At 33.5% G+C, this 26,063-nt stretch overlaps 1 protein-coding gene across 3 annotated transcripts in view; it reads left to right on the top strand.

Annotated features, from left to right (window-relative positions):
• Nucleotides 1-26,063, top strand: part of LOC113068554 (gephyrin-like) — a 1,122,288-nt gene that overhangs the window by 21,061 nt on the left and 1,075,164 nt on the right. For all 3 annotated transcript variants that reach the window (XM_026241304.1, XM_026241303.1, XM_026241302.1), the window contains exons 2-8: nucleotides 339-417; nucleotides 6,391-6,448; nucleotides 7,064-7,156; nucleotides 7,596-7,690; nucleotides 8,457-8,523; nucleotides 10,084-10,356; nucleotides 12,033-12,167. In XM_026241304.1, coding sequence (XP_026097089.1) covers nucleotides 339-417; nucleotides 6,391-6,448; nucleotides 7,064-7,156; nucleotides 7,596-7,690; nucleotides 8,457-8,523; nucleotides 10,084-10,356; nucleotides 12,033-12,167 — 800 coding nt within the window. The remainder of the gene's footprint in view (nucleotides 1-338; nucleotides 418-6,390; nucleotides 6,449-7,063; nucleotides 7,157-7,595; nucleotides 7,691-8,456; nucleotides 8,524-10,083; nucleotides 10,357-12,032; nucleotides 12,168-26,063) is intronic.

Here is a 26,063-nt window from a genome sequence, read left to right as displayed (position 1 = left end):
GAAATCATGAAAATATGATGATTTACTGCTCAAGAAACATTTCTGATTATTATCAATGTTGAAAAATGCATTTTATTTTTCAGGATTCCTTGATGAAAAGAAAGTTTATTTAAATATATAAGCATTTATTTGAAATACAAATATTTTGTTACATTATAAACATATTTCCTGTCACTTTCAATCAACTTAATGCATTATGTCTGAAAAAACAAATGGCAGTGTATGTACCTCATACATTTAGTAGATCTAAACACTGAAAAAAAACATGTATAATCATCTCTTGTGTCATCTGGGCTCCGTTTCTAAGCATGTATCTCCTCTTTGTGTTTGTGTTGCAGTAAGTGACAGCTGCTTTCGCAATCTCGCTGAGGACCGAAGCGGGGTCAACCTCAAAGATCTCGTGCACGACCCGTCCTTGTGAGTGACCATGAGTTATTTTACTCTTTTTATTGAAATATTTGTTTCACCCGCATAACTTCAGTGGCCTGTTAGCTTCAGTGCTCATGTAATCAGACATTCATGCCATGCTAATCAATGAGCGCTAGTCAGGAGTTCAGGCTGTTTAACAGCGGCCTGCAGATTTACATGCAAAACATGTAGATCGAGCCCTTGATGGATATTAATGTCAGAAGGACTCATTGTCACGGTCACACTGCGTTGTAATGAACTGTCATCGCTCTTGTCATTTTACATGAATGAAATGTGTGTGAAGCATATCAAACAGTTTAACCACATCCACATCTACACACCACTACACAAAGACAAGCATTTATTTTACTTTATTTATGATTAAATGCAGCATTAAATGCTGTGAACTTGCAACTGATGCATAATTTTATCAATCACTGTAAAACTTTGATGTTATTGTTTATAATATTTATTTATTAATATTATTTAGACATAATAATATTACATGATATATAATTTATATATATGAAGTATTTTTTGTTGTTGTTTTTTTGTTTGTTTTTCTCAGTGTGCGGCACTTAACACTTTAAATTTGCAAAAGAATATGGACAATTTTTTTTTTTTTTAATTATTGAATTTAAGTGAATCAGATTTTTCACCCTGAAATCTTAAGAAGAAAAATAATTTATATTTTAAGACCATTTTTAAGTTGAGTAATTACAATCTATAATACATGTTTTTATTAAATTCTCAAAATAACAATTTTTTTTTGTTTATTTATGAAATGTTCAATTGTTCAAACATTGGTTTACATGAAATGCTGATCATGCACAATAAGCTCCACAGATGTTTATTAAAGGTATATTTCATTTAAAAAAAAATGAGGATTCATGTTATTTTAAACCTGCATGACTTTATATTATGGAAAAAAATCCCATATATATATATATATATATATATATATATATATATATATATATATATATATATATATATATACACTTGTATGACTTGAGGTGCATTTGGGTTAATCTTTTTTTTAACCCAAAAATTTATATTTTGCATTATGAAAATTAAACAAGCTTTTTTATTAAACTCTCTAAATAATAAATTTTTTGCTTGTTTGTGAAATGTTAAATTGCTCAAACATGGTTGCATTATAACTGGTGATCATGCACACCATAGGACCAGAGACCAGTTCCATGCATACATGAGGATTCATGTTGATTTAAATCCATATGAATTTAATCAATGAGAGAAAGAAAATAATAGTTCATATTTATTCATTTTTTTATGTCTTGAAACAGACTGAAATATAAGTCATTATACATCGAAAATCTTCCTCTCTATTTGTAATATAGTGCACAAGTCATATGGACTACCTTTTATAATACCTTTATGGTGCTTTTTGCTATTTTAATAGCTCTTTTTTGTAGATAGGCTATCTTAAAACACCATTTTGAGCATAAAAAAGTCATACGGATTCAGAAGTAAATACATTTTTTGTGTAAATTATCCCTTTAAGATTGCCAGCATGCTGAAAACAGTGTAATGAATGCAGGAGGAAGTGTTTGGATGAGCTGTCAGGTGAAATAGAAAGCCAGGTGGTTTTGGGGAGAGCGAGATGACAGACGCGGAGGGATGACACAGATGAAGACGATGTGTGTTAAGTGTGAACGCTGCGGGACAGACAGCTATGAGACAGGTCGGGCTTGTTGTCCTCACGCGACTGCAGTCATAACAGTCGCTGTCAGTCGTGCTAATTCAAGATGCTAAAAATAGGCAGTGAATAAATCAGATCGGTGACATCCAGCTCGACTTGCTCTGACCCTTGTTAGAAAGCCAGACAGAGAGAGTTCAGAGAGGGTCAACAGACCTTGGCCATGCTGGGATAGTTAAATCCCGTCCTATTTCAGTGCATCTCTTTTTCTCCCCCCCCCCCCCCCCAAAAAAAAAAATGTAATTAATATTTTGCATAAAGAAAATAAATTAAGACTATTAGGATTTTTTTTACAATCATTAAAATTAAACACTTTTTAAATACAATTTTCAAAATAATAATATTTATGTTGGTCAATCAAATTTTGGGCTTATCACTTTAATTAATTAATGAAATGTTGATTTGTTCAAAGATGGTTTGTGATTATCATATAATTAAGATTTTTTTTTAATAAATTCTCAAAAAAAAAAAAAAAAAAAAATTGTTAAATTGTTCAAACAAGGTTTGCACTTAATATGTTATAAAACTGAGCCATTTTTATTGAATTCTCAAAATAGTGATATTTTTTATTTTATTAATGGAATATTTAATTGCTTTAATTTGGTTTGAACTTATTGTATAATTAAGCACAATTTATATATTATTTGAGCTTATTGCACTACCTGTATAACAGCCCGTCCATACTTCAGGTGTTTTGTGAGTGTTGTCAGGTAGCTTCTCGGCGAGGGTCTCTGTGTCCTCCAGCAGGACTTTAAATTGTGCCCGAAGCCGTCATTCAGCACAAAGGTGCTCCATTATTAATTAAATCACAGCAGTGTTTGGGAGCCCATCCAGAATTGAAGTAGGCCTGTAAAGCTGTGTCACAGATGTGTGCAGCGGGACGCATTCTCCTCATCTGCCGCTCACTCTCTGTCTGTCTTTATTCATACCCCGAGGAACGCGGTGAGGCCAGGAATGATGGCAGGGTGTATATGACAGCAGAGTGCAATTAAACACTCATAACTCTTCTATTAGACTGAGAAAGACTTGGACGGTGATTCTGGCACAGCGAAGGGAAAATGCAACTCTTAAACCATGCCAGAAATATTACTGAGGATGTCAGGCCCTCTGATTGTTTTACAGCTCTGTTTTCTAGACATTTCTATTAATGGACTTTTTAACATGAAGCAAGCTGTTGCAGTTTTAAAGCATGCCTGTGTTCACAATATCATAATGGTTCAGGATTCCTGTTAAAATCTTTAAAAAGTCATTTTCAGGCCTGGAAATTCTTAAAAATTCTTGGAATTACGCTCCGCTTTAGTCGTTCTGCTATTAATAATCTTTAATAGTTATAGTAAATAATAAATGACTTACACTTTCCAAAATGTATAGTACAACAAAGAATACTGTCTGAATTAAAAAAAAAAAATTATACTACTGCAAATATTTTTGTAATATTGTTACACTACTGTTCAAAAGTTTGAGATCAGTAGGATTTCAAAAAATCTCACCAAGGCTGCATTTATTTGAGTAAAAATAGAGTAAAAACAGTAATGCTGTGGATTTTTATTTCAAATTAGAATCTGTTTTCCAATTTGTCATTTATTCCTGTGATGCTCCGCTGTATTCTCAGCATCATTCCTCCAGTCTTCAGTGTCACATGATCTTCAGAAATCAGAATAATATACTGATTTGCTGCACCAGAAACATTTCTGATTATCATCGATGTTGAAATAAGTTTAAAAGCAGTCAGTTGAAATCAATATTTTTGTGGAAACATTATTTTTTGATGATGCATTTCTACGCAATAGAAATCTTTTGTAACATTATAAATATCTTTACTGTCATTAATGCATGCTTGGTTTTTTACTGATTTTAATTTACTGACCCCAAACTTTTGAACTTTAGTGTATATATTGCAGGAATAGTTTATAAAAGCATACAATAGAAAATAGCATCTCTTTTGTTAGGACATTTTTACAAAAATTGGACTAATGATACAAAACAACAAAAAAACAGCACAATGTTTGTTTTATTTTATACTGTCTAAAATACTATTTTTGTAATAACACTAATTATTTTGCAGCATATAGTGTTCATTTCTGACCTCTTTCTCTTGCTCTGTAGTTTAGTTTCCACCTCACTTCATGTAAACTCATCTCTGTAGCCTCAGAATCTCTGTAAATGATTTTACTCCCATAATATTTCATTTTTAGACCATGCAGCACACCCCAGCACTAATGACTTTCTCACTCTGACACTTAATAATCTCCAGTTGGAGTCTCACAAAACAATTTAACTCATAAGCATTTGTGTCCACAGGGCCAAAATGTAATATCATTAGAATTGCATCTAGGCTTTGGATTCTTTTGCACAGTGATTATGATTTCACAATCCTAAATCACTCACTGATGTCTGTACACTGAACTAAAGCTGGTGTAGGATTTACTTCAATATAGTTTTCTCTCACTCATTTCTCAAATAATTCTAAAGAAATGGCAAGTAACACTTCTTTTGTACACTTTGTATTTTCTTGTAAAATATACAAAAAATAAAATAAACTTTATATATATATATATATCAAGTGTATTGACATAAAACTTGTATAAAAAGTTATGCAAATGCTTTTTCTCAGTGTTCTCTGAATGTTAAAAATGTCTAGTTTTTTTAATTATTGTTATTATTTTTTTTTTATCAATTTTTTGTTTTTTGTGACCATTATCGGAACGAATGTTCTCTGAACGTGTTGAAAAATGGAATGTACCATTTAAACTTTTTGAGAACACTTTTAAAAACTCTAAACGAACATTCCATTAATATTACTGCAAGAACGTTCGGCTATAACTTTGAGTGAACATTATCAGAACATTCCTTTATTTTAATACCACAGATCAAATATGATGTCAAGATGTGATTTTGTCCTGTTTGAAACTTGGAAATCAAAAATAAGCAGGTGAACAGAAGAAACAAAGTATTATTTTTGGTTAAACTGCATTGTTCTTTTAAATATAATGATGTTGAAACGAAAGCACAGGTAGTTCACAGCACTGGTTGAACACATTAAGCAGAATTATCCTCAGGCATGTTCTGTTGTTAATTAAACACTGAGTTTTCCACACATTCAGGAAAGGGACACTGACTCTGGATCCAAACCATGTGTCTACCTCTGTTAGAGTCACAAAACCAGAGAGAGAGAGACATCAGTTTAATGTTATTTATGCAAAGAGTGAACCAGTAACACTCAAGGGTTACCGTGTTTTACCTGACAGGTGGGACTGTTGCTCTGGATATTGAAGAGTTACATATCTCTTATAGAATAAACCATATACTTAAATAGAACTAAAAATTATTGCATTGATAGAAACATTTCAATGTATAATATAGATCCATATATATATAATGTTTGTGTGTGTACTCTATATGTCTAATATTAATTCATTTTCATTGAATAAGGAGAATGAAGAAGTAATATATGAAATAATAATTTTATAATAATTTTCAGTTAATGGGGCAGCTGAAGAAAAAACAAAACAGATTTACAAAATTATAATTTACTTTTAATAATCTAATTTAATTTTACCAGTCAAGTCTTTCGTGTTTTATTATTTATCCAGGTGTATCTTTTCTACATTTATAATTACAGAGACATTTGAATTGTATCTTTTTTAATATTTATTTATAATTAGATTTATTTTTACATGTATAATTACATAAAGTGCTAATTTAAATGGAGTTGTGTTAGATTAATTTAGATTTTGCAGATGTAACTATTAGTATATTTTCCTTTGAAAAGCTTGACATTTAATGAATCGTTTTTATATATTTATATAAGCTCCATTATGTTTTATGGTGAAAGTGTGTGTAGGTCATTTTGCAGCAGTGTCTGTGTGTGTGTGTGTGTGTGAGAGAGAGAGAGAGAGAGAGAGAGAGTCTGCTGTCATAAGGAAACATAGTTTCCTAAAAATAACACATACGCAAAAAGTGTAAAAACGAGCGAGAAGGAAAAAGAGACCTTACATAAGACCTGTCTGCTGCTCTACACCTCTGCCTCGAGAGATTTTCTCCTGCGCTCTTTCTCTCTCTCTCACACACACACACACACACACACACACACACACACACACCCTTTCTCTCTGTTTGTCCTAATTCTTGATTTGGCCACAGGATGGCACCATGTAATAGAAATGAAAGCTTGATTTCTAGATTTCTACTATCACTACACTACTAACACCTTTATGACCCTAAAGATTTTCTTCTAATAATGATGAGATCTTGTTTTTCAGGCTCGGAGGAACCATCTCAGCTTACAAAATCGTTCCTGATGAAATAGACGACATCAAGGTATGTCTCAAAATTCTAACAGGTATAAAAAAAATAAAATAAAGTCACTTTTATTTATATAGCACTTTAAACGCAAAAGATTGTGTCAAAGCAACTGAAGCAAGCAACATTACTTAGGAAAACAGTGTGTCAATAATGCAAAGTGCAAAAAACAAAATCAAACAAAATATCAGTTCACTTAAAGATTTGATTAGCAAAAAAATAAAAAATGTAATACTTTTATTCAGTGAAGATGCATTAAATTGATCAAAAGTGACAGTAACAAAGTAACTTCTTCTTTTTAACTCTCTATTCAGTTTTCAGCAATGATAATGATCAGAAATATTTCTTTAGCAGCAAATCAGCATCTAAGAATGCTTTCTGAAAATCATGTGACACTGAAGACTGGAGGAATGATGCTGAAAATACAGCTGCGCATCACAGAAATAAATTACATTTTTATATATTTTCAAATAGAAAACTGTTTATTTAAATGGTAATAATATTTCGCAATTTTAACAATTTTTGCTGTATTTTTTGATCAAATAAATACAGCCTTTATGAGCAGAAGAGTCCTCTTTCAGAAACATGTAAATGTGTGTGTTTACTGACCTTTGTTTCTTCTGTCCGGTTCAGGAGACTCTGATCGACTGGTGTGATGAGAAAGAGTTAAACCTGATTTTGACCACTGGTGGCACCGGCTTTGCTCCACGGGATGTCACACCTGAGGTTGGTCCTACATTACATATGCAGTATGTGTGCGTAGAGGGAGATGTGAGTCCCCGCCTAAAATATTGAGTTCAAGATGCTCTTTTGGTGCATATCAAATCATTTGTGTCTTTTGCAGTGCAGCCATCATTTATCAAATGAGAACCATGCAAAATAGAAGCATTTCACTAGTGGTCTCAGAGTCAAAGTGAAACTCTGAGACTTACGTTTATCTTAAGATAATTAATAAGACAGTTGTTGACATTCAATAAGTGATGCTTTAATGTGGATAGCAGCTCACACCACTTCATGAAAGAGATCTCTGACTCAAATCTTGGCACATTTGAACACAGTCTGAGACTCCTTCATTTAATCTCAGCTGGTCTAGACATATTTGACGCATTAAAGAGACATGATTTGTCCTTCTTCTTTCTCTGTGTCGTCCTGTCTGTCCGTCCAGGCCACTAAAGAGGTGATCGAGCGGGAAGCTCCAGGGATGTCTCTGGCCATGCTGGTGGGCTCTCTGAAAGTCACTCCTCTGGGAATGCTCTCCAGGTCTCACTTCAGCACATCCTCAACACGCTTGTCTCACTGTAGAAGAACTTTGACATTCAACTGGATATTCAGAGAAAACTGATCCCAGATCAGCCTCTCAATCAAAGACACTGACTTCACTTAAATCAGACTTTTACTGGCTCGTACATAAACTTCCAGTAGAGTGATACAGAATTATAGGAACATTTTCAGAATCTAATAATAATGCAAATATAAAATTTTTATGCAAGCATGTTTACAACATTGCCATACAGTTCTGACTTTTATTTTTTATTTATTTTTTTTTATTTTTTTTTTGTGAGATAAAAAGTCCCAATTGCTTTTTTTAATCCCGTGGCATAAACAAGCTTCTGTGGAATACGGTTATATTCAGAGTTACAATTTACAATTATTTACTGTTTGCCCACAAATAATAATGATAATAATAACTACGAATACACTACTGTTAAAAGTACTGTATAATTTTTTTATTACCGGTATTTTAAAATAAGTCCCTTACTCTTATTTCAAATACAGTAAAATATACAAAAATACAATAAAAACTTTAAATATTATTACCACTTTTCTATTATTATTTCCATTGTAATAAAGCGTAAACCGTAATTTATTTCTGTGATGCTGCGCTGTATTTTCAGCATCATTCCTCCAGTCTTCAGTGTCACATGATCTTCAGAAATCATCCTGATATACTGATTTGCTGCTCAAGAAACATTTCTGATTATTATCAGTGTTGAAATCAGTCTCTTTTGAACTGTCTTGTGTACAGACCCGTGTGTGGTATCCGAGGGAAAACTCTCATCATTAATTTGCCGGGCAGTAAAAAAGGTTCACAGGTAAGAATAATGTTTTCCTTTCATCAAGTGTGTGGTTAGTCGTATGTCTCACTACTGTTCTGCCAGTATGAACTCCATTAACTAACACTTCTAGTGATCCAATTCATATACAGTATAAGAAATGATAAATGGGAGTGTTTTACACATAAAGTGCAAGTTTAATTCTGTTTGTGGTCTCCATAAAATATACATTAATGGGTGCTGGAAATAGAGATAAACATGAATAATTATAGATCTCTTTTTAGATCAGGGCAGAATAGTTTACTTAGTAAGGGTCGTAATTTTTTTAATGCTCGGCCAATTTTTGAGAAAAACCATGGACAGAGACACTGTTTCATTTTAATTTAAGTCTTATCAATTTCTTTGTGTTTTTTTCATTTTTAATTCTTTTATGTCTGTATAGTTTTTATAAATTTTTAATACAGTGTTAGTTATTTTATTTCACAATAAACTAAATAAAATGAGATATATGTTGTTTTTTTTAAACATTTCATTTTGTTTTAGTTAAAATTTATTTAGTTTTAAATAAAACATTTGTATGGTTTTAGTTTTAGTCAGGCCTTACTATAATAATGGTCTTTTATCTCATACAAAAAAAAATAAATAAATAAAAGTACTTCTATGGTAAATGATTGTTAGTGTTTTTGAGCAAGATTTGAATAAAAAAAACTTTGTAGCTCCGCCTTTTTATGTTTTCTTAGTTATTGTAAAACAGATCAGCTCCAGTTCTTGATGCTGATTGGTCAGTATCTTTTTTTTTTTTTTTGACCAGATCTTTGCACAACACCTTTAGCAACATAAACAATCCATATACTATTAAAAACCTTTCATATAATTTGTGTTTCAAGTAAATTAGTTTTTTTACAGTTTATGTAATAAACTATGAGTGAACCCTGCTGGCGTTATATTGTGTCATCCACCTTTAATTTTGAGACCATGCCCTTCCCGCTGTCAAAGGAACTTTTCTCATGCTAAGAGTTAAACATATGAATGTAAGGAAATATCATATACCGTATTTTCCGGACTATAAGTCGCACTTTTTTCATAGTTTGGCTGGTCCTGCGACTTATAGTCAGGTGCGACTCATTTATCACAATTAATTTGACATGAACCAAGAGAAATGAACCAATAGAAAACATTACCGTCTCCAGCCGCCAGAGGGCGCTCTATGCTGCTCAGTTCTCCTGTAGTCTACACTGAAGACATAGAGCGCCCTCTCGTGGCTGGAAAAGGTAATGTTTTCTCTTGGTTCTAAATAAATGCGACTTATATATGTTTTTTTCCTCATCATGACGTATTTTTGGACTGATGCGACTTATACTCAGGTGCGACTTATAGTCTAAAAAATACGGTAGTGTGTTTAAAAAAAATACTTTTAGGCTCTGTTTGTACTTGTGCTCCATCAGATGAGTGTGTCAGCGCTGTTTACTGTAACAGTCAGGGCGAAAAAGTGGCTATTAAAGATTTTCCTGAAACAAAAAGTAACATTAAAGGGTGATAAGTTGATAACTGTATGTATATGTATGCATAAGTATTCTTCCTTGTGTTTGTGCCCTGCAGGAATGCTTCCAGTTCATCCTGCCGGCTCTCCCGCACGCCATCGACCTGCTCCGAGAAGCTGTGGTCAAAGTGAAGGAGGTGCCCAACGAGCTGGAGGACCTGCCCTCGCCTCCGCCTCCTCCGTCCCCGCTGCCCACCAGCAGCCCAAACCGCCAGACCGAGGACAAGGGCGTGCAGTGTGAGGAAGAGGAAGAGGAGAAGAAGGACAGCGGTGTAGCCTCCACAGAGGACAGCTCCTCCTCACACATCACCGCCGCCTCCATCGCTGCAAAGGTAACCCTGGAGCTGTACTTATATATAAATGAGTTATGCTCTACAAAAGTGTTTCTCACATGACTCTGTTGGACGTTTGCAGGTGTTCTGTGTGTCTTCATTCCCATCATGATAGTGTGTGTCATCTTCATGTGTGCTGAAACGTCCTCTGGTGTGAGTGAATATCATGACATCATCGGCACATGATTTGTCTTGTTGTTGTGTTCATGTCCCCCTTACTATTCAAGTTTGTCAACATTTTGAATAAGCTTTTATCTATATTTCTTTGGTTTTCATTTTAATAGTAATTTTGTTATGTGCTTTTGTCATTTTCTTATTCGTTTTTTTAAATATTATTATTCAGATTTAATTCGTTTAAACATTTTTTTTAAGTTTTGTATTTTCTTGCTCATATACAGTACAAACCAAAAGTTTGGAAACATTACTATTTTTAATGTTACTAATTTTAAAGTTTCTTCTGCTCCTCAAGCCTGCATTTATTTGATCAAAAATACAGAATTGTTTTTAATATAGTGATATATTATTACAATTTAAAATAATTGTTTTTAAATTGATTATACTTTAAATGATCGTTTATTTCTGTGATACAAAGCTGAATTTTTAGGATCATTATCACATGATCCTTTAGAAATCATTCTAATATGATGATTCATTATCAAAGTTGGAAACAGTTCTGCTGCTTAATATTGTTTCAGAACATGTGATACTTTTTTAGGATACTTTGATGAATAAAAAGTAAAAAAAAAAAAAAGAAGCTATGTTTTTAAAATATCAATATTTTGTAATAACAATACACACTACTGGTCAGTAATTTGGGGTCAGCAATTTTTTTTCTTTCTTTTTTTTTTTTTTTTTTAAGTAAAATCAATACTTTTATTCAGCAAGGATGTGTTCAATTGATAAAAAGTGATAGTAAAGAAAATATATTATTATTTTTTTTTTTTTTAAATAAATGCAGTTCTTTTGAACCTTTTATTGTTCAAATATATTCGACAGCAGAACTGTTTCCAACACTCATAATAAATCAGAATATTAGAATGATTTCTAAATGATCATGTGATCGACTGATGTTACATGTGACACTGAAGCTGGAGGAATGATGTGGAAAATTCAGCTTTGCATTACAGGAATAATTAGTTTTTTAAAGTATATTCAAATAGAAAACTATTATTTTAAGTTGTAATAATATTTCACAATATTACTGTTTGATCAAATAAATGCAGGCTTGATGAACAGAAGAAACTTCTTTCAAAAACATAAAAAATAGTAATGTTTCCAAACTTTTGGTCTATACTGTATATGTGTGTGTGTGTGTGTGTGTGTGTGTGTGTGTGTGTGTGTGTGTGTGTGTGTGTGTGTGTGTGTGTGTGTGTGTGTGTGGTTTATTCTAGTTTAGTTGAATTTGTTTGTAATTTTAGTACTTGAACTTAAAAAGGCAAAGTTTCAGATTTTTTCAGAATATACTTCTGAAATGTAATGTTTCAGACACTTAAATTTAAAATGTATTACAATTAAATTCTAAAAAATGAATTTAGGTTGTTTAAAAAAACAAGAACACGTTGAACAATATGTCCATGCTTTCAAAACTTTTTTACATTATGTAATAAAAAAAAAAATAAGAGAGCAAATGTCTGGAGGTTTATGATTTTAATAAACCTCCTTCTTTCATGTCTCAGATTCCCGACTCCATCATCTCACGCGGTGTTCAGGTTCTTCCTCGTGACACGGCGTCTCTGAGCACCACGCCGTCCGAGTCGCCGCGCGCCCAGGCTACCTCCCGCCTCTCCACCGCTTCCTGTCCCACCCCCAAGGTGAGAGCGCATCACTTCCTGTTTCCTGTCCCCGCTCTGTTCACTTCCTGTCTGCCGTTCCTCCGCCTCCCCACCTCGCTCACCCTGCTGCTGATCTCCACGCTCACCTCACCGCACAACTCCTGTCAGAGTCCCATCTGTGTGTGGATTTCACAGGTTTCTGTTGGTATTTAGAACATCCAAGAATTCTGTTTAGAACACTGCAAAAATTATTTTCTTTCTCAGTGATTTTGTCTCATTCTCCAGTACAAAAATCGAAAAATTCTAACTTTCTAAAATACATTTACTTCAGAATCAAAATGTGTATTGTTTTCTTAAATAATTAAATTTGATATGCTTAAAACAAGAAGAAATATCTGCCAGTGAAAAATAGAACTAAAAGGGAATTCAAGATTATTTTTCAGACTCTTTTTCTTTCTTAAATTGCGAAGAAATTAAGGTTTTTGAGGATTTTTTCTCCATTTAATGGACTTCAATGGTGGTCAATGGACTGAAGATCCAAATTGCTGTTTCAATGCATCTTCAAAGGGCTCTACATGATCCCAGCCGAGGAATACGGGTCTTATCTACTGAAACGATCAGTCATATTCTTTAAAAAAAATACAGATTTATATACTTTTTAACCACAGATGTTCATCTTGCACAAGCTGGATTCACACATCACATAGTCAATCACATTGGAAATATCACGCGAATGTACAGACCTTGTGTTTACAAAGATGCAAAGAAAGTCAAAAGCTCTTTACAAAATAAGGTAAAACAACGATGTTGGACGATTTTGAAGTTGGAGGAGAAAACGAGATAACCATGTGTTTCACGTTTCCACTGTGACTAGTCGTGTGTGAAGCCGTAGATGCACGTCGCAGAGCTAGTTTAAAAAAAACATTATTTTCTATTCTGTTTTTGTGCCTCTTTGCTGAAGAAGTCTGTTTTCATAGGCGTTGGTGGCTCATTCAACATGTTTACTATCATTACTGTTTCCATGTAAAATACTGTTAAAATATTAATGCTAAATTAATCATTAATTTAACCCCTGTTTAAATCATTACCAGCTTCAAAATGAATGCTGTTAATGAAAGCATTGTTGAAAGATTACAAATGAAAATACTATAACAAAATTATATAAACAATGAATAACTGTCCAAGGCAAAATAAAGGTACAGTAGCAAAGCATAAATCTTTCTTCAGATTGCAGAATGAGCACTTTGTCATTTGTTATATATGTTGAGACATTATTCATTTCAGGGTTTTGAGAATTTTATCAGGGACTTTCAAATATGTTATGCAACTATTCACAGCACTTTAAAGGTTTAAAAATGGTTCCCACTGTAACCAGTAGGTGGCAGCAGAGGAGCACTTATTAATAATTAATATATTTATTTTTTTATTTTTTGTTTTACATATTGAGATTATAAAATCATTTTAATAAAATATTAAATCATCATGAAATAAAATGTTGTCAAAGTTTTGCACTTTGCACTCTGTGTGAAGAAAGAAATGTCAAAGTGATTCGGAAAACAAACTTTTCTTCAATTTGCGACTGAATCATATTAAGCAAGTAAAGAGTGCTCACTCAAATTGTTGAGAAGTTCAGTACAATAATATAGAAGAATGGTATTTAAGTGTAGTACATTTTCCATATAAAAAAATATATTTTACACATTACTGTCATTAATAAAAGTAAATGTTCTACTTCCCAACTCAAGTTCAGTGCTTTACTGTCAAATGTGTATTAACAAGAAACAAATTAGAAATCAATTAGAAATTAGTGATCTTTTGACAAACATGGGATGAATAATAAAAGTGTTAAATCAATTGACATCTCTTGAACTGAATATGAGCATATGCAGTTACATGCACTGACTTTCCTGAACATTTTTACACATTTATGCATTTTGATTTATGCTTTTATTCAAGCAACTTACTGTATATTGTGTTCAAGCTTTACATTATTTGTACAATTCATGGGATTCCTTTCCTGAAACATACTGTATAGGATGAAAGTACATTATAAACTAAGAAATACATGCATAGTCATCACAGAAAATAATTCATTATGTTTCAGTCAATCAACCTTCCACATATGCAAATGATCAACAAATGTAAATGCATATTTTTCATTTTCATCATTATTTTTAGAAATATTTAATATAAATTTTTGCAATTAAATTGGAAACCTTGTTACACCTAATCTGCAAAAAATTACTTCCTCCAATCCATTTTTCATTGCATTTTTAACATCTAGACTTTACTTTATTTATTTTTATCATTGAGAGATTAATTAATATTTTGAAACCGTTTTGATTCAATTTAGTTTTTTCATATTTTCTAGTTAACATTTTAGTACTTTTGTTTTGTGTTTTTGACATTTTAGTAGTTATGTTAGTATAGTACTATAGTATATGATTATAGTTTTTATCAATTTTAATTTAAGTTTTAGTTCTTTTAGTACATACAGTTAAAATTAAATGAGAAGTTTCCTTCATAGATGAAATAAAAGTTTTATATTTTATTTCTGTTGATGTTTATATCGATAATAATCCTGCTAGAATCATCTGTTTTTAGCATAGATTTTCAAACTGCATTTCTTTTTATTAATTTTTCTGTAGAACATAAAACATACTTGAAAACATACTTTTTTTCTGTACAATGAAATTAAATGTGCTCCAAATAAAATGTTTTTTTTTTCTTTAAATATCTTCTTTTTGTGTTCTGCAAAAAGAAAGAAAGTCATATAGATTTGAAACAGTGAGTGAAAGCTGATGAATTAAAATGTTCCCTTAAAAAAAAAAAATATATATATATATATATATATATTGATTGATTGATTGATTGATTGATTGATTGATTGATTGATTGATTGTCATAATATTTGCATATTAAATCGTGACTGGTCATGTCTTCATTGCATATACAAAGTATGAAAAACATCAACTGATTAATATCCACCCTGATCACAAGCATCCTCAGACTCTCTCTCGATGTCACTTCCTGTCTTGTGTTCTCTCACATTTGCACACACACACACACACACAGATGATGATATGGCTGTGGCAGTCCTCCACACAGTTATATAACACGGTTACATAACAGTGAGCCACTAACACATAAACCAGTTCCTGTGATTATCTGCTAACGCAATCCTGCGTTTCATTTTAATGGACAAGTAATTGGACAGAATGATGGAAGCGCGTTTATTAAGAAAAGAATGCACTCAAAAAAAGAAGTCATGGCATAAGTTATTAATAACTAAGCATATACTTAGTTTTATTTAAATAATCATGTTTTCAAAATGCATTTATTCAAATCGCTTAGAATCTGCATTAATCTGTTCATTGTGAAAACAATTATATGTATTCAGTTAAAAAAGTGGTTAGCTGTTGAACAAGCAGTATTCATTTGGCTCAAAATGTGAATCACAAAAAGTTATGCATCACATAAAATTTAATACGCTGTTTATGTGTAATTCAAATGAATAGAAATTGTATATATGCATATATATATTACATTTATGAGTGAATTTTACCTTAACTTATATACATATCTGACAACCTCTTTTTATTAAAGATGTCCTCACAGAGAAAAAAACACTCATACATAATGTTTTCTTTTTGTAATTTTTATAATGAAAGGGTCCATTGCTTATCCATTCGATACATAATACACAAGCACTTGTGAAAATCATTAAGTTGGCAAATTTAGCAAAGTTGGTCAGCGACTTTTTATATTTCAGTTTGAAATATATTGGAAATTTAGATTTGCACTCATTTCTTCTGTGTCAGCTGTTAATGTGCCATATTTTGAGTGTGTTGCTCATTTAACAGTGTATTATCAATTAATAAAATCAACTTCAAATTGACTGAAATGAGACATAAACACAAGGCAAACTGGTTTATTTGGTGTATTCTATCCTAATAAATACTGTACATTTTCAGTTATTTTGCATTAACATAAACTACATGTTTGTAAGTTATAGACCGTGGATGTGTGTGTGTGTGTGTGTGTGTGTGTGTGTGTGTGTGTGTGTGTGTGTGTGTGTGTGTGTGTGTGTGTGTGTGTGCACTTACTTATATCACTTTTGGGTACATTCACCAGAATACACACCAGTAAACTGAGGACCACCCAAAAAATTGAGGACATTTTGTATGTCCTCATTTGTTTGACTATACAGTGGCATTCAGCATGCTCTAAAATGGTTTCCAGGCTTAAAATCTCACTTGTCCCAAAAAATCACTTTTAATTGATTTGTGTACCTGAAGTGTGTATGCCCCCCCACTAAAGTGTGTATAACACAGCGCCCTCTAGGAGTACTGCACTTCCGGAAAAGATACACACTTTGGGGATTCTGGCCAATCAGAGCGCAGGAAGCCGCTATGGGAGCGGGACTTGGTGATCTGACCAATCAGAGGCCAATACGTCATCAATAAAGATGGCGGAGGCAAAAAACATGTTGATTGTGAATGAATTGACAGATAATCCACATTAAATTACAGATAAATTCCCAATAATTAGTATTAAATAAGATTAGACCAATATGCATTGAGCAGCAGGAGCTCTCGCGATTCATATTAGCATGTTTTACAACTTTTAATCCTCGCGTTTTTCTCTCGCATCAGCTCCGTGTGTGTGTAAAGATCGCGCTGCCCCGCGTCACCATGACTACAGCACTTACATCGGATATTAATGCTGTAGGAACAAGTTTGACACAGGAAGGGACAGACACAATACATCATGTGAATTTGAAAAGTAACATATTTCCTTCCAAAAGCGGAGGGGCAACTGTTTAAATCTGTTATTATGGGTGTGGTGATATACATCTGAGTTTATTCAATAAAAATATACAAGCAATTAAAATATGTGAAAAAAGGCAGATTCGCTTGCTTTTATAAGTGATGTTATTTGTTTTAAGTGTTTTCTCCAACTTTGCGTCCTGCCATTTCCCTGACAGCGCAGCCAGGCCCCTCCCCCACCCAGAGCACGCGCGTCTGTAACCAGAGCAACACATTCACTTACAGCAAACAAGCAAACATTCTCTTTATGTTATATAATATTATATTATTTTATATTACATTATATATTATATTAATTATATTACATTACATTATATTCCTTCATTTATTATATAATTATATTATATGACATTACATTGCATTATATTACTTTATATTATATTATATTTTTATATAGAGGAAAGAAGGTACAGCAAACATCTTTTTATTTTATATTCTATTAATTATATTTGAAGTTTTTCTTAGTCGCTTTGGGGCATTTCTCAGATCACGACTAAAATTCTTATTCAACCTCCACGTTATCTACTTACTTGTGCACCTCAAAAGCAATTGCTCATCATTTGAACAAATTACAAATGCAACTGATTATGTACACGTTTTATCTGTTTCTTACATTATCAAATGCCATGTTGATCAAAATGTATGGTTCTCTGCTGAATTCTCCCAAGTCTTACTCCCCAAAACATCTAGGTATTAATTCATTAAGTCATTAAATGCATAATAGTAGTTGTCATAAACTGTCAAGCAAATTTTCTATACACTTCTCTTAGACATTTTTGTCCTGAATTGTTGAATTGCAGAGGTGAATTCTGATTTTCACTAATGAAGGGGAATGTAAAGCATTCGATCATCCAATAATCCACCAGTTCCTTAAAATAGCTCAGAGTGCATCTCATTAAGCTTCATCTGAGAAGCATACAGACAGAGCACAACACAACACAGTGTTACACACTCTGGTAATGTAAGAACAACAAGGTACAAACAGGGTGAACAGCATGGAAGAAGTAAGGATGTGTGGTGGAAGAATACAGAGGTAAAACAGAGGAAGAGGTAGAAGAGGACAAGATTCTGAAGAAATAAGGGCCACTATCATGTTCTCAATATCATGACCTTATGGCCGAAGCGGGTCAAAAGGTGAGCTGAATGTTGGGAGAACAACCGTGTGTGTCCTCAGTCATTAAAACATTTGAACAGGTGTGCTTCTTCTTCTTTTATTGGCGGTTGGCATACCAATTTGGTGCATTACCGCCACCAACTGTTTGGGGTGTGGAGCTTCAATGCGGATTTCTACTAATATGTATTGAAAAAAAATATATAATAATAATAATAATGATATATATATATATATATATATATATATATATATATATATATATATATATATATATATATATATATATATATATATATATATATATATTCTTGGTTATTCTTAAATTCGATTAAATAAGTCTGTTTCTTTAAGGTATCTCATGCTGGCCATGCTGATGATTTTGATGCAGAAAAGGAAAGTAAACCCTCTACTGATAAATGTGTGTAACCTAATTCTTTAACTTGTTCTAACAGCATGATTCGTTCTGTTCTGTATGCTTCACATTCTATTAATATATGCTCTACCGTTTCTCTCCCCCCACAATTAATGCATAGTCCTTGAACAGGTGTGCAATCACACAGTGTTCACTATACTGTAGTCGTGCAATACAGCATATTTACATTATATATTACAGCAGTCTACTTGCATTTTACATTGGCAACTCCGGTCCTGGAGGGCCACTGTCCTGCAGAGTTTAGCTCCAGCCCAGATAAAAACTCACCTGCCTGTATATATCTAGTAATCCTGAAAACATTGATTGCCTTGTTCATGTGTGTTTAATTAGGGATGGAGCTCAACTCTGCAGGACAATGGCCCTCCAGGACCGAAGTTGCCTATCCCAGAGGCATAATGTAAAAAACACTTATACAAAGTATACAGGTGCTGGTCATATGATTAGAATATCATCAAAAAGTTGATTTATTTCACTAATTCCATTCAAAAAGTTAAACTTCTATATTATATTCATTCATTACACACAGACTGATATATTTCAAATGTTTATTTCTTTTAATTTTGATGATAATAACTGACAACTAAGGAAAATCCCAAATTAGAATTTTGTGAAAAGGTTCAATATTGAAGACACCTGGTGCCACACTCTAATCAGTTAATTAACTCAAAACATTTAAATCGTCTCTCAATAGTTCTGTAGGCTACACAATCTTGGGGAAGACTGCTGACTTGACAGTTGTCCAAAAGATGACCACACCTTGCACAAGGAGGGCAAGACACAAAAGGTCATAGCTAAATAGGCTGGCTGTTCACAGAGCTCTGTGTCCCGGCACATTAATAAAAAGGCGAAGGGAAGGAAAAGATGTGGTAGAAAAAAAGTGTACAAGCAATAGAGCTGGTAAGTCCCGCCCCGTCCGTAAAACCCAGCTGGACCTTAAAGTTGAAAAACCGTCAATGCAAGTGAATGGGAGAAAATAATTATTTTCTGGTCCCGTTTGAATTGTGCCATGAATGTGAACAGTGACAGTATATGGTATGATTTATCGGCTAGCAGTTGTGGAAAAGACATAACGAGAAAGACTACATGTCGCCTATGTGACGTCACCCCATAAAGTTGACTTACCTGTGGTTTTCGCCAACCTCAAAGATTTTGTCCTCTCCCTGAAAGAAGGTGGTGAAGTGCACCAAAGACACAGCCATGTTTAGCGGGATCCGTGAGCTAGAGCCATGTGCTAGTGTTGTTGACGTTTCAAACATGTCGAAAGCAGCAAAGAGTTGTAGTCCACAAAGTGCTGTCACAAAAAGTCTACCCCTATCAAACTTCTACCTGCTAAATTGTAACATTCTTCACACGAAAGATTATATAAAAAATTCACAGACAACATATGTTCACATTCATGTCACAATTCAAACGGGACCAGAAAATAATTATTTTCTCCCATTAATGAAATTAATCCCATTTGCATTGACAGTTTTTCAACTTTGAGGTCCAGTGGGGTTTTACGGAGGGGGCGGGACTTACCAGCTCTATAGGGATAACCACATCCTGGAGAGGATAGTGAAACAAAACCCATTCAAAACTGTGGGGGAGATTCACAAAGAGTGGACTGCAGCTGGAGTCAGTGCTTCAAGAACCACCACGCACAGACATATGCAAGACATGGGTTTCAGCTGTCGCATTCCTGGTGTCAAGCCACTCTTGAACACTCAGAAGCGTCTCACCTGGGCTAAAGACAAAAAGGACTGGACTGCTGCTGAGTGGTCCAAAGTTATGTTCTCTAATGAAAGTAACTTTTGCATTTCCTTTGGAAACCAAGGTCCCAGAGTCTGGAGGAAGAATGGAGAGGCACACAATCCACGTTGCTTGAGGTCCAGTGTAAAGTTTCCACAGTCAGTGATGGTTTGTGGGGCCATGTCATCTGCTGGTGTTGGTCCATTGTGTTTTCTGAGGTCCAAGGTCAACGCAGCCGTATACCAGGAAGTTTTAGAGCACTTCATGCTTCCTGCTGCTGATCAATTTTATGGAGATGCAGATTTCATTTTCCAACAGGATGTGGCACCAGCACACACTGCCAAAGCAGTACCTGATTTAAGGGCCATTGTATCCCTGTTCTTAATTGGCCAGCAAACTTGTCTTCTATGGGGTATTGTGAAGAGGAAGATGTGACATGTCAGACCCAAGAATGCAGAAGAGCTGAAGGCCACTATCAGAGACACCTGGTCTCTCATTACACCTGAGCAGTGCCACAGACTGATCCACTCCATGCCACGCCGCATTGCTGCAGTCATTCAGACAAAAGAGACACAACTAAGTATTGAGTGCTGTACATGCTCATACTTTTCATGCTCATACCTTTCAGTTGGCCAGCATTTCTAAAAATCCTTTCTTTGTATTGGTCTTAAGTAATATTCAAATTTTCTGAGATACTGAATTTGGGATTTTACGTAGTTGTCAGTTATAATCATCAAAATTAAAAGAAACATATTTGAAATATATCAGTCTGTGTGTAATGAATGAATATAATATACAAGTTTCACTTTTTGAATGATAGTTCACTGTTATATAGACAAAATGACAAAGCATTTTGACTATCATGTTTGTAAACAATGACACAAGGACTTGTCATTCTGATGGCACTGATGTTCATTGATATTGTATTAAGGATATTGAGCAAGTTACAGGCTTTGTTTTTGTCTGGGTTTGTACCAATTGTTTTGAAAAATGCACTCACTGGTTTGCAAATCTTAAGAATTATTCAAGAAATGATATATATATATAGAGAGAGAGAGAGAGAGAGAGAGAGAGAGAGAGCAGTTATTGTCATACAAAATAACAAAAAGTGTTTAAAAGAATCATGAATTAAGCTGGCACGTTTAAATGTTTGTCAACATATTTATTTGTTCTTACTTTGATTTTATAGCCCTAGCCCTAGCCCTAGCCCTAGCTGAGATCTGCTTCTGCTGCTCATACTGTGATCAGCCGCCCTTCCCCCACAACACTCTCTGATCGCGCGCGCGCCCTTCCCCCACAGCACTGTCTCTGACTGACTCGCTGCAGATGAGATGCTTGCATATCAGCCCTGCTGTGGGTTTGCAGACTTCAATTGACTGTTTTGATTAATAAATGCTATTACAGTTTTTTTTCAATCGCTTACAAGCGCTTACCCATACTTTAGATACTTTTTCTAAACTCTTAACACAGACTCACACCTACAAAACACAATTGGCCAAATGGATAATTTTCTTCTCGAAAACACATTTTGTTAAATTTATACTAAATCTTAATTTCAAAATAGAACACATCTTTCTGTCAACACACCAACTTTACGAAAACACTGGAAATCTGACTCAAAAATAAATTATTCTGTCAAAGAATAACACTTGTTTTCACCTCAAAAGGTACATGCAGTCAATCAAAGTACACCAGGTTTCAAAATACTGGCTATTGTTGACATTACAAAAACTGCATAGACTTTTCAGTCTCAGTTTTACAGGTATTTGCATGCAAAACATGCAATTCACTGTTTTACACTAAATTTCTTGGTTAGGAACTGTATGTCCAAATGTACAGTAATGTTTACATTCAAAAGCATTCCAGTAAAAAGCTATTTTTTTCCTTTACTGTTTACTGCAGGAGGTACAGTAGAAACGCGGTATGATAGAACAGAAAAGCTTTGAGAGTATTGCTTACAGTGAACAAAATATCCATCTCACTGCTCCTGCTCTTCTCCCTGGCCCCCTTGCTCTTACTCTTCCTCGTCCATACATTACAGTGTTTGTCTTTTTCTGTTTCCAAAAATATTACTCTTCAAAGTCCTCCTTTTACTGTATTGTATAAGTGTCAATGTAATAGAAAAAAAATAACCCCTGCCATTGAGTCTAAGCCAGATTGGAATCAGCTGTGGTTGGCCCAATTTACACAACATAAATCAGCTAAGATAAATAGTTTTTGAACTGATTTAATTGCAGAAGCAGAGGTTTTTATACTGTATCTAAGGTTTGGAACATTGTTTTTGCTATTGTGGGATGTTGTGTGTTAACATTTGTAAATACTACAAAAACGATCCATAATTTTGTTGGGAGGTATAGCTTGTCTGTTCAGAAAATGTAAGCATTGTGGAAATGTGTTCAATGACTCCATATTGTGTGAAAACGACATGAAATGAGTGAATGGTATGCCCACAATAGACAGATGCTGTGCTAATTGTGTTTAGAGTTTTGAAAATATGACAACTGCTTGGACAAATGCTTGTTAGCGACTGAAAACAACTGTAATAGAAAATAAGATGTCTGTTCAAGAGATCTAGGTTGCTCATTTAGACAGTTGTGAGCTCTTGTTTACAGCAGACCTGCACATTTTGAATATTCGTATTTGTAATCCTCTTAAAAGCTTTATGATGTGGTGTTATTTCAGAAAATTAAGTACACTTTGGGTACATTTTTTTTACAAACCAGTGCACTTACTGGTTTGAAAATCTTAAGAATGATTCAAGAAATTATATATCTATGTATCTCTCTCTCTCTCTCTCTCTCTATATATATATATAGAGAGAGAGAGAGAGAGAGCAGTTATAGTCATACAAAAGAACAAAAGTGTTTAAAAGAATCATGAATTAAGCTGGCACGTTTAAATGTTTGTTTACAGATTTATTAGTTCTTACTTTGATTTTCAACTATAGCCCTATAGCCCTAGCCCTAGCCCTAGCTGAGATCTGCTTCTGCTGCTCATACTGTGATCAGCCGCCCTTCCCCACAGCACTCTCTGATCGCGCGCGCGCCCTTCCCCCACAGCACTGTCTCTGACTGACTCGCTGCAGATGAGATGAATGAATGAACTAACAAAAGTCTTGTGAGCTCTAGTTTACAGCAGACCTGCACGTTTTGAATATTCTTATTTGTAATTCTCTTAAAAACTTTATGATGTGGTGTTATTTTATAAAAATAAGTGCACACCGGGTACTTTTTGCTCTTTTAAACCAGTGCTTGTACGGACATGCGCACTGGTTCCTAGTTTGAGGTGGGTGCTCGGTTAAAAAGTGATCATGTGCTCTGTCCACTAGAAAGACTAACTTCATCACATTTTTTTTTTAAGTTTGAAGAAACAGTACTGTGGTCAAAACAAATATCATTGCCACCAGATAATTTTCTATTAGGCCAAATAAATGTAGTCACAATTTCAACGTGAAATCCAAATACGTAACTACGTCATTTACGCAAGTCAGCGACGGTGGTGTTTTCCCGGGAAATGCAGACACGTGACGATGGAACGCGCGAAACAGACGACAAACAACCCACCAGGAGGAAAGGTGAGTTTTAAGACTTGTCCTGAAAATGCATGATAACTAAATACATTGTGTAATATGAAATATAGTACGATGTATGTTTATTTTAGTGGTTTAGTTATTTTTTGTAATAGGGTTTTATTTACTTCTCGATTGTATTTGAGTTTGCTTCTAAGCCTGTGTCATTTGATGATTTGTTGCAATAATGAAAACAAATTGTATATATAAAATTGACTATTAAATATAATTTTGTTATTTTTCATATAATAGTACTTTAGGTTCTACAAAGTAATCAAGACAACCGAGTCAGTGGTAGTTTTCTAAATCATTGTTTTTCTCAAAAGTGTTGTAAAATATCAACAGTAATTTGAAATAATTCATTCTCATTTTTTAATATCATTATTTTATATATTATATTTTATGTAATACATTATTACATTATTTGCCCCCGAATTGGTTTTTTAGTGGAATGTTTTATTTAATAATTTATCTTCACTGAGATTTTTTTGCACAATGACCATGAATTGATACTTTATAATAATTGTATTTTGTTTCAAGCTCCAAAGCAGACAAAAAGCACATTAAAAATAGTCCATATAAATCTAGCTGGTTATTGACTGAAAATCTCCCATATACTTTAGCTCTTAAATCAAATATAGATTGACATCAATTTGTGGTTACAAGACACACAAGAACCAATGGTTTTTGGCATTAATGACATTTCCATTAAAAAAAATATATATATAATATAAAGATTTGTTCCACAGAAAAAACACAACACCGGTTTGGATATGAGGGTTAGTATGTTAATTATGTGTGTTTTTGGTGAACAATTCCAGTAAGATCAACAGGATTTTTTAAAATATGCTTGTTTATTTCATTCACCTTATATTTATTTGTATTTATTTTTTCCAGTCATTTCAAGAAAGAAAGTCGCCATGCTGGGAAATAAAAGACGTAGGAAACCTCTGCAGGACGCTGAGCATCAATCACATTACCTGTAAAACTGACAAGCCTGGGCTTCGAGAGCAGTTCATCAGCAAATATAAAGGCAAGTATAAATGACTAAGCAGTTTAGTAACTAATAACTAGGGCTGGGGGATATGGCAAAAAAGTTATCACGATAATTGTTTTATATTAGTCGATATCGATAATTATCACAATAAATGTCAAATCTTTATTTCTTTCAAGTTTAAAGGCAGATATTTGCTCCTAAGTGAAAGTTGTAGAAACCAGAGCATTAATTGTGGTTTAAACTACTCTTTATTGTCAGAACATATCATGACAAACACTTGCCAAACAGGTGAACATTCACAAATCTGAGGTAGAACATTCAAACATTTGTTATTTTTCCTTAACAAAATAAATATATTTATTGGAAAATGTATTTCTTAGTTCCTGGATGTGCTAATGGGGGATATTGTTTCAAGTCTTGAAACAGGTTTTGTGTTGCCTGACTTTGATGGCACGGATCTTCAGCACAGTTTACAGTGCAGGCAGCAATATTAATATTAGATATATTTTGTCTCAAAATGCATATTTGACAATGATTTGCAGCAGTATTAGATTCAGTTAGGAGCAGATTTACTATGTAAAATTTATGTTCATTAACAAAAACAGTAACATCTTTTAAAACGACCTCAATTTTATTTGGTAAAATGTAATAATCTGACTGTTGAGTTTTATTAAAATTAACCATTGGTCATCCAGTATCATGCATTTAGATCATGATAACCACAAAACCAAATACTGTAACTATTTTATTAATCCTTTAATACATTGTCAACATTACAGTTTTTTTCAATCGCTAACAAGCGCTTACCCATACTTCAGATTACTTTTTCTAAACTCTTATCACAGACTAACACCTACAAAACACAATTGGCCAAATGGATAATTTTCTTCTCAAAAACACATTTTGTTAAATTTATACTAAATCTACATTTCAAAATAGAACACATCTTTCTGTCACACACCAACTTTACCAAAACACTGGAAATCTGACTCAAAATTAATTTATTCTGTCAAAGAATAACACTTGTTTTCACCTCAAAAAGTACATGCAGTCAATCAAAGTACACCAGGTTTCCAAAATACTGGCTATTGTTGACATACAAAAACTGCATAGACTTTTCAGTCTCAGTTTTACAGGTATTTGCATGCAAAACATGCAATTCACTGTTTTACACTAAATTTCTTGGTTAGGAACTGTAGTCCATGTACAGTAATGTTCACATCAAAAGCATTCCAGTAAAAAAGCTATTTTTCCTTTACTGTT

The sequence above is a fragment of the Carassius auratus genome, linkage group LG45M (genome assembly GCF_003368295.1).
Source record: "Carassius auratus strain Wakin linkage group LG45M, ASM336829v1, whole genome shotgun sequence".
Classification (NCBI taxonomy): domain Eukaryota; kingdom Metazoa; phylum Chordata; class Actinopteri; order Cypriniformes; family Cyprinidae; genus Carassius; species Carassius auratus.
Note: the sequence above shows the minus strand (reverse complement) of the source record. Positions and strands in the feature narration are given on the sequence as shown.